The sequence below is a fragment of the Sebastes umbrosus genome, chromosome 7, assembly GCF_015220745.1.
Source record: "Sebastes umbrosus isolate fSebUmb1 chromosome 7, fSebUmb1.pri, whole genome shotgun sequence".
NCBI classification, from domain to species: domain Eukaryota; kingdom Metazoa; phylum Chordata; class Actinopteri; order Perciformes; family Sebastidae; genus Sebastes; species Sebastes umbrosus.
Window position 1 is genome coordinate 9,598,875 of NC_051275.1, and position 10,677 is coordinate 9,609,551.

The window sequence follows — 10,677 nt, forward strand, 5'->3', positions numbered from 1 at the left end:
AACTAACTTCTTCCCCCATCCTCCCGGTAACGGTCCCGAAATGCAACCTAAACTCAGCCAACATTTGTATGTGGGGCCCATGTGCGTAGTAAATTGGCTGAAAAATGGGCCCTATATGGGATTTTCCTCCGGGTTCCATAATGGCCCTGTGCCAATTGCCCTTGTGGGTTTCATGCAGGAGTACACTGGGTGTTATATGGGCCCAATCTGGGCAACGTAAACCAAAACCCATCTCGGCCCCAGGTTTAAGTTCTACATGGGGACTACATGGCCTGAAATATGAGTTGTAAGTGGGTTTGTCCACAGTTTCCATGTTGGCCCCATGCACTAATTTCCCAGTAGTGACCCAACTAGGACCCACACAGGTAGCCCACATGGGGAGCCCAGATGGGACCAACCCAAGTGGGCCCCAGATAAGATGCCCATTTTGGGCCCATACCCACTTGGTACCCAGGTACCCCCAGCATAACCCATGTGGGGCCCACATAACCATGTTAGCTGGGAAGCTGTCCCGAAATTAATGTGGAGCGTCCCAAATTTTTAAATCTTTTTTTTTTCTACATTATCTTTAGTTATTACACGGCTGTGTTGTACACTCGATTCTGATTGGTCAATCACGGCGTTCTGCAGCCTGTAATTTCTGTATAACAGACTGTTGCTATGTATAACCGACCGTTGCTATGGGCGCAGCTCTGATGTTGGACTCTGGCGGACAGTTTTTGTGTCAAAATATTGATTTCTTAAAGGTCCCATATTATGCTCATTTTCAGGTTCGTACTTGTATTTTGTGTTTCTACTAGAACATGGTTACTTGCTGTAATGTTAAAAAAAAAATGATGTTCCTCATACTGTATGCCTGAATTTGCCTGTATTTATCCTCTGTCTGAAATGCTCCGTTTTAGCTCATTTCAACAGAATTGCAACAGAATTGCCTTGCTAGGCAACAGTTTGGGTTCATGTTTACTTCCTGTCAGCTGATGTCATTTACATGCACTGCAACCGGATATAAACTGGAACACATTAAGAATGTTTACGTTTAAAACTGTGTAATGGTCTAAATATTGTGTATTTGTGACATCACAAATGGACATAAATCCTGACTGCTTGTTTCCAATGCACAATTTCTGAATACGGGCTGTGCGTATTTCTCCGTATATTGAACGTTTCAATACTTTCACAGTATTTATATAACACTTAAACCTGCTTTATACTATAACAGACATGACAATCTCACTTTTTACAATATGGGACCTTTAAGTAAGAAGCCGTGTAATAAGCGGGATAATGTACAGCTAGCGGGTCATTGCTGTGAAAGAATCCCCTTCAGGGTGATGAGAGACCCGTCGGGGATTCTTTCACAACAATGACCGGCTAGCTGTACATTATCCCTTACTTAATCATTCAATGTGACCTTTAACATAAATCGAACATCAAAAGTGGTTTATTTTTGTTCTTAAATTTATAATTTATCCAAAACCTTTTTTATTTTAAAAAGTAATTTTATTGTTTCTTTGTTTTTATTCATAATTTGCATGTTTGTCTTGAATCCCTACTGTGCCTCACTTATAGCCTTAAGCTGTCATACCAGCCTCCAATAGAGTTTATGATTATGACAAAACAAGATTATTATATTGCACACAGGTTAGGAATTCATCCTCTAGAGAAAGGCATTCTTGCATTCTTACAGGCTGCCGTCAATTTTCTGACCACATAAGTTGACTGATAAACTAGAAATAAAGGAAAACATATTTCTTTCATGAGGTATTTACAGATTATGTTTATAGCTTGTTTAACATTTTGTTATCTAGAGTAGTTTAATTGTTCATTTTCTTGCCTTTTATCTCTTCAAGTTCCAGCAGGAAATAATTCATCACACCATAAAACATGTTGTCACACTATACTTTAATTTCAAAGTTTCACAAACAATCATGAATACACAATTAAGAGGCGCTTGTATTGAATATAGTAGCCTATACATTTTTTTAGGAACTTTAACTTTTCAAATATCTGTAGAACTGTTGATAAACACTTTAACTTTGTTAGCTGCATTCAGTCTGATGTGCATTGAAATCCAGGAGTTGTTATGGGTTGTGATGTGCAGATCTTGCCTTGTCTCCTTGCACCGCAGTGACTAATACACAGAATACCTATAAATAAACCCCAGAATACTGACTTAAACCAGAATTATTCATATGTATGAATTGACTGGAGCTGATAATCCTTGGTGGGGTTTTTCCTTTAAGAACCAGTGTTTTCAATATCTGTATAAACAACATAAAAATGAGAATGATTATGTGGTATGAATACATAGGAGGCAAATATACAATATCCAGAATTAGCATGGGTTCATTAATAAATGCAATGGCTGTTGTCCAGGTTGTGTGTAAGATTATCAAGACCAGTCACAGGTCCTGGCTCTCTACACCACCACAGAGGTCAGGCTGATGTCGCCATCGATCTCCAGGCTGGTAATGTGTTTGATGGGAGTGATGCGATGCTGATAGGTGTGTGCCTGCATCCCGTTGACCACAATCCTGAAGGAGTGACTCTCACAACAGATAGTCATCTGAAAGAAAAAAAAAAGGGGCATTTTGCAATCAATCAACAAACTTGTCACAGTGTCTTTTTTGATACTACCACTAGGAGTCACCACACACATAGGGGTTTTAAGACATGTCTGGCTCAAGTCTGGGAAGCAATGAACCACAAAAGAATGTGATCTATACGACTGAAACATAGAATATTGATGGAAGAGACTAGTGACGGCGAGATGAAGCTTCATGAAGTATTGAAGCTCTCCAGCAAATTGGTTCATAAAAGGGTTCATTGAGGCTTCATCTGGGCTTCACATGCACACAAAGCCACCTATTGGTCAAAGAGTGTAAAAGCGGCAGATATATTACAGATGTGAGGCAGGGCAGTGAATGTGTAACTATAGGAAAATGATAGAGGGGAGACTTGATTCCTTTTTATTCAGGAACAATACCGTGTTTCAGCTTCAGGCAAACTGCTTTATATTTCTGGTGCAGCAAACCTAATACTTGACAAACCGGGAAATTTGTAGGGCTGTACCGAATAGCTCAAAGCTTCATTCATAATGTTGACATTCACAATATTATTATTATTAACAACTTTGCGGGCAATGTCCACTTTCTCTTCCCCTCCTCTCTCTCTCTCACAAAGCGAGCAACACGGGGTCATGCCTAGAAGGGAACCAGCCAACTCGGGAAACTCTTGCGAGATTGTTAAGTTTAGATATTGACCTCAACTAGTTAAGGTTAGGATAGGTCGTTGGGCAGCGAGTCTCACGAGAGTTTTTTGCAAGGTTTAGCAGATGTCAGATCAGACTTCCCAATTTGCGGGTTACCTTCAAGACACAACCACGCTCAGTCACAGTCTCTGTAATTGCCTCAGTCCAAAAGTACAAATTTAGCAGCAATCTAACAGCACCATAAATTACATTTATATGACCACAATTACACACGGTAAAGCCTTAGAAATTTGCATGTAGGTTAATTTAATTTATATGGGTGCTGCTGCTGCTGCTGTTGTTCTAAATTTAAATCCAGTAGGCTAACTAATGTGCCAGTGATTGGGATCCTTGGATGATGACAGCATTTTCACAGCTGGAAGGCAGAACTCGCTCTGTACTGTGATGTTGTTCCTCTTTTCTGCTTTACATACAAAATAATGATGAAAATTTCAGCATTTTTCTTTTCTCTTGTCTTTATTTGCATATTCGGTATTAAGGTAATCCAAAAGTAACGGAAAGTAATCTGATTACATTACTTTTATATTGTGATACTTGGATTAGGTTACTTATTATATTTTTTAACAGCTAATAAGTAATTGTATCGGATTACATTTTTAAAGTAGCCCTCCCAACGCTGACTACAAGCGTGTAGTCTTCTTTTGAGATGGTTGAATATAAATGCTAGGAAAATCTATTAAATAATTCTGCCAGCTAAATGAAAGCAAAAAAGAAAAAAAGGAGATTTGTCCTGTAAACACATAAACCTCCTTATTAAGGACATGCAATGTTTGTCTTGCAAGTTTTGATTGTGAAATGTTATGTGAATCAGTCAGATGATGCCTGTTTATTTTTCACATAAAGTCACTATCTGTGATTCCCTCTTTTTTGTGCATCACGCTGACATTTAGTCTATAGCAGAGGAACAAAAGAGCACAAAGTCAAATTCTAAATGAATATGCTCAGAATTCTTCTCAGAATTGTGAACTCTCAAAATGACTGACTTCATTTCAATTTCAGATTTTTGAGATTTACTGTAGAACTCAGAGATTAAACATCTTTATATTATTAAATGGCCCGAATATCCCATAGTAAATGGTGGGGTCCATCAAAGTGAAGGAAAAAAAATGTATCCCTGCACAATGATCACAATGATTTTGAGAGCTAGTTTAGCTATGCACACAACTATGCAGCTGAATTGATGGAGATACAATGACGTATACCAACTAGAGCTGTCAATTGATTTAAATATTTAATCACGATTAATCGTACATTTTTGTATCTGTTCTAAATGTACCTTAAAGGGAGATTTGTCAAGTATTTAATACTCTTATCAACATGGGAGTGGGCAAATATGCTGCTTTGTGCAAATGTATGTATATATTTATTATTGGAAATCACTTAACAACACAAAACCATGACAAATATTGTCCAGAAACCCTCACAGGTACTGCATTTACCATAAAAAAATATGCCCAAATCATAACATGGCAAACAGGCAACAACAGCTATCAGAAAAAATGGCCATGCCAGTTTTTCCTCGCCAATATTTAACATAAGTTTAGAGCGCTACTTAGCCTCCTTCACGACAAGCTAGTATAACATGTTTGGTATCAATGGATTGCTTAGTTTTTTTTTGTTTCATATGATACCAGTATCTTCATTAGCTTTAAAACTGAGCCCGCTACAACCCCCAAAAGATCGATTGCGTTAATGCGTCAGTGAAGTGTTTGCAGTGGTACCGTGAAAGGCTTTCCCCGATGGTAGGGCATCCCTCCGCCGCGCTCCTCAGAACCCCAATTCGCCCCCTGTTTGGTGTTTCGGACCACAGTGTTCTCGTCGAATCGTGGATTGTAATGCAGAGCGATGCCAGAGTGATAGCTGAGATTCACAACGAACCTGAGAGGAAACAGAGGAAAAAAACCCGAACCATCCGTTTAAAAGAGCAGATCTGTACATTCTAGGACAGATATAAGGTCTAAGGGTAAATGTATGGTCTAGGCACAGATGTAGAGTCTTGGGCCAGTAGTACGGTCTAGGGGCAGATATATAGTCTCTGTGTAAGTCAGGGGGGCAGGAATGGGCTCTGTCATGCAGAGTGTGCCGATTGATAGTCCAGCCAGATTTACACCAGGCAGTTTCACCTGTTCTCTGGTTGAAGTTGAGTACAAACAACTAGGGTTATTGGTTAGCTGGAGCCGTGGAGAAGTGGCAGACATGGCTGCACATCTTTGGCCTATGAGTGGGCAATCAGTGTGTATTTATGTTCTGTATTGTATTCTGTGTTTGAGTTTAATTTGAATCCTCATTTTTTTCAACTATACTGCGTATACAGTTATGTTGTTTCATTTCTACAATATCAGCAACCATTGAAAATCAAGTCAGACCTTGTGGCATTGGCTTTAACAGTCCCCTGGATAGTGATGGTCCTGCCAGGTTTAAGTCCACCACTGATGATGTTCTTGTATGGAACAGCCTGTACAGAGACAGAATGGGAAAATTAATTAGGCTATACAAATATTCATTCTTTTTTTAATGTCGTTAAATTAACGAAGAGTATCATTAATCTATAGATGAAAGATGACAAAACTGCTGCTGGTGTGCTATCACTCCAGACAGTGTAAATCTGTAGAGAGAAGTGCAAGCAGCAGCTGCTTTTTTGTAATCTGTGATCTGTTACATGAAAGGAAGTTTTATGCCCTATGTAGTATGTTCCGCATTCCTGTTTCTCAGTTTGTTTCCGATCATTAACATCCATTCAACAATAGAGTGCTACAGGAATGAGTCCTAACACCCAGAAGGGTTTCAACATTTCAGCACTTCCCGTTCCCTTATCTAGAGGTCAATGGGTTTTTAGTTAATTGCCTGAAATACGATCTGTGGTTAACACAAGATGAAGAGAATTTAATGTTTTGTTCAATGACATAAAACTATCCCACTCGTGAATTTTGAAGCCTTTATGTGTCTTAACAAGGCGGTTGCTAACAAGTGGCTAAATGAGACTACTAAACATCATCACTCCGACCTGTCCGCCTTTACAGCCTCGTTGTGTAACTTGCGTTCATGCTACCGTGGTGTAGTTTGTTTATAGCCCATCGTTAGCTTTTTACTTATGGCAATTCAAAAATTCATAAAAATTGTGTTCATTTGTGGAGATTATCTTGCTGAACAAAACGTGTAAGTATCAACTCAGACACAGATAGCTCCAAATCTGGACAAATGAAACCAAAACTATCTACATGGCTAGATATCACTAGTGTGTGCAAATTTGTGTGAACTGACCCTTTAACTTCACCAGTAAGGTTTTGACTGCCCCAGAGCAGCTCTGTAAAATGTCTGTAGAACTGTAACTCCACCCTGGCTGATACTCACAGGCACTGCCGGAGGAAATCCAGGCAGGGAGGGGAATCCTTGCTGCGTAGGGAATCCTTGCTGCATAGGGAATCCTTGCTGCATAGGGAATCCAGGCTGCGAAGGGTATGGGTGCTGGGTTGGAAACCCTGGATAAGAAGGAAAGCCAGCCTGGGTGGGAAAGGCCACCTGTGGAGCAAACGCCGGCTGAGCAGGAAATGCCGGCTGTCCAGGAAACGAAACACAAAAGGAAACCATTTTAATCCCATTCAGCCTTCCGTAAAACTCTTCACAAACTCTACATGCTGACTAATGTATTAGGGTTATTCGTAACGAGAGCATTGCCAAAAAAGTACACGAAACACAATTAATGCAATACTTCATTCTGGTAGCATCCTCACCATAGGGCTCTGGAAGGCAATGGAGGAAATTTCTACATTCCCAGCTACTGCGATGGTGTCCACCTGGTGACATGGGATACGGTGTCTGAACTCCATGAAGTGGCTGCCACTGACATCCACCTGGGGAGAAAATATGGAATTTCATTAGTGTCTCATTTCGGAGCAAGGAAAAGTGGGATGTTTTAAATGTGTTAAAATAAGGGCTGTCAATCGTTTAAAATATTTAAACGCGATTAATCACATGACTGTCCATAGTTAATTGTTGATCACATATTTTTTTTCACATATGCTTTTTTTATACAAACATATATAATGTAGCATAATAAATATGCTTAAATCATAACATGGCAAACTGCAGCCCAACAGGCATCAACAGCTGTCAGTGTGTCAGTGTGCTGACTTGACTATGACTTGCCCCAAACTGCATGTGATTATCATAAAGTGGGCATGTCTACAAAGGGGAGACTCGTGGGTACCCATAGAACACATTTTCATTCACATGTCTTGAGGTCAGAGATCAAGGGACCCCTCTGAAAATAGCCATGCCAGTTTTTCCTCGCCAATGTTTAGCGTAAATTTCGAGCATTATTTAGCCTCCTTCGCAACAAGCTTGCATGACATGGTTGGTACCAACGGATTCTTTAGGTTTTTTTCTAGTTTCATATGATGCCATTATCTTCACTCTGACTTTAACATTGTTCAGGCGAACTTGAGGGAGCTCAAACTTGAGACATTATTGTGTTTTTGTCTTCTTAAATTTAATTATTCTTTGCATGATAATAGTTTTTGTATAAAATATAACTTAATTTTTAAACTGAATTAGACTTCTAGAATTGTGCACTCGGACCCAACGCAGTAGATCATTTTTTCAGATTGTCATCAATTCTGTCCCTATACAGACCCGGTAGGAATCACGGGAGACTGTGATGTTGAGGCTGAAGGTGGAGCCAGCAGGGAACGGTGAGTTGTGCTTCCTCTCTTCACTGGCCCAGCTGCCATTCTGGAAGGAGTTGGCAACCACATAACCAGGGTGGCTGTCATATCGTGGGTTAAAGTGGAGAGCAATGTCCGAATTGTTGCTGGAACCACACTGTAAATTCACATGGAACCTGGAGAAAAACAGAAGTCAGATTAATTCAACATGTTTATTATTCCTCAAGGAAACAAACAATGTGTTTCGCTGAGAAAAACTGATTGTTAATCACCAATAACTTAGTTTAGTTTTTAGTACTTCACTTTTTGTGTTTTTTCAATAAAAAAAAGAAAAAGAAAAAAAAGCCTAAATTGAAAATGAATGGAATTCATTAAGCACAATGTGTCCTAATGATAAATAAACACTTAAATCTAAATCAGAATAAAATGAAATTATAAACAACATATCATAAAGGCAGCATTTTACCTACTGTGAAACAAAACGAGACACATTCCCTATTTAATAGTAATGAGAATATTAGGTGTCGTCCCACTGTAGAACCCTGAAACTATCTACATACTGTAGGATTACTGGAGATGATAATCATAGTGTGAGTGAAGCCAAGAGTAGAGGAAAGAATGTCTAAATGGAATGATTGTATATCACGTTAAGAAAACCAAAAATACAACATCTCAGGAAACAAATTTACAAACAACATATTTCTCTCGCTACTTGTTTTTCAGATGGGATTAAAATATTTTATGAAATGTTACATTTTGTACTTCACTGCGACCAAATGTGCAAGCGCTACAGCTGTGAGATCAACTGATTAAAAAGAGCAGTCTGACCTGTTGGCTCCAGGCAGGACTCGTCCATTGATGCTGATGGACTTCCCCTCCTGCATACCACCATGGATCGATCCAGTGAAGGGGATTCTCTACAAAGGACAGGACATAACAGGTCAACAGCTGTGTTTCATTCTAACTACTAATATATACATGTTATTGCTAGTATAAAATCCCCTTGAGGCAAAGTTGTGATATTGGGCTATTTAAATAAATCAAGCTTGTGCGCCCGGTCCGTTTTAGTCCATCACTGTACATGGTTAGATTGGGAAGGGAATGGATCAACATGGTTCCTACTACAGTAGCCTAAATTATATGACCTTTATTCTGGTTTAGGTGCACATATACAAACACAGAACATCATAGGCTCTAAAAGAGGTTTTTATAGATTTTCATTAAAAACTAACTTGTGTTACAGCCAAGTGTAACACAGAGTTACCAACCACAGCAGGCCGGCAGCCCACAAAAACGGACTGGGTTGTCTTATATCACAGTTTGTGGGTTGGTAGACCCACGTGTACTGTATGTGCACAAGCACTGAAAAAGTGAGTTTTTCATGATAGGCTATGTCCCCTTTAACATTTTGCACATCTGTGCATTTTGTTTTATTATTGTGTGTTTTAATATCATTACCTTTTGTAATTATTGAATCATTATTAGTTTCATAATTGTCCTTTTGTCAAACATAAAGCATTTATTCGATATGTATTTGTATTTGTACTTTCCAGGTTAATAGGTCATATTTCCTGTAGCTTCTTCTCAGGACACCACATTACTGTGGCCAGGGATCCAAATATGCAATGCTTGATTTACCCCATGGCATCAAGGTGGGGGGAGGGGGGATCAATATTTTCAGAAGTGGGAGGGTACATAATAAACGTCGCTTCACGTGATGCTTCAGAGGAAAGAACGTCTCATTTCTCTGAAAACATTATTTCCTTGTTTCCTTGCATGGTTTCCTAGGGATTAAGGCGCAAGGAAAAGGCGCAAGTGAGGTGAAACGTGGATGCAATTGAGAATTGGGATAGCCCAAAGGTTAAATGAAGTTAGGGCAGAGAGTCTCGCGAGAGTTTTTTTGCAGATCTTGTCTCAGATTTCTCAATTTGAGGGTTACCTCAGGAAAAGTGACCTAGTTTTTTGAAGATTTAAACACAGTAACACAAAGTGGCTGTCCACTGGGCGTTTTATCGTTTCTTTTCTGTTCCTTTGTTGTCCCAAGCTAAATATTCTCTGTATGAATTGAAATGTTTGATAATATTATAATATTTTTGCACGTAAACGGGCGCACTCATGTATGCGCGCGCGTACCCCCCCCCCCCAAAAAAAACAACGGTATGTCCACGAGAGTATAGCCTCACTCCTGCTCTATACTCAGCAGCTAACGGGTCCAGCTTCTACACACGTCTTTATACTCTACGTGTCTTCTTGTCCCGGTGTGGGACCGTGTGAGACAGGATGTCTTAAACGTCTTTAACGTGAATTAATTAGTGCCAGAAGAGTCTCCAGGAAGCTGCGTCTGAGCTTAAACACTGCGCATTAGAGAAAGATGATCAATACAAGGTTGTAAACAAGTAGAGAACGCACTATTGAGTTGAAATAGTTTCATTATTTATATTATTAGTATTTGTTTATGGGATTTAAGAGCAGATCTCGATGTAAAAGGTCCTGCAAATCTTCGATCATAACCCGAGCAGCCTCCACATCATCATCATCATCATCATCATCTGTCAGGAAAATAAAGACACGTTATAGAAGGACTTACTGGGTTATAGAAAGGCTGCTGCTGATTGAAAGCCATGGTAGGTCCGTGGGAGAGTGGAGTTCACTGAGCTGCAGGAAGTGTTTCTGACTGTGATGCAAAATGGGAGACGTTTTTACAAGTTAGGTTTTTTATTCCACAGATAGGTTTCGATTTCC

General features: G+C 39.5%; 1 protein-coding gene across 1 annotated transcript; it reads right to left on the reverse strand.

The window, feature by feature from the left end:
* Positions 1–1,883: 1,883 nt before the first annotated feature.
* LOC119491939 (galectin-9-like) lies at positions 1,884–10,677 on the reverse strand. The gene is made up of 8 exons (XM_037776218.1): positions 10,523–10,677; positions 8,764–8,852; positions 7,904–8,111; positions 7,003–7,122; positions 6,623–6,826; positions 5,638–5,726; positions 4,993–5,149; positions 1,884–2,566 (listed from the first exon to the last, which is right to left on the reverse strand). Exons 1-8 carry the CDS (start codon positions 10,556–10,558, stop codon positions 2,420–2,422), a joined length of 1,050 nt encoding a protein of 349 aa, XP_037632146.1. The 5' UTR covers positions 10,559–10,677; the 3' UTR covers positions 1,884–2,419.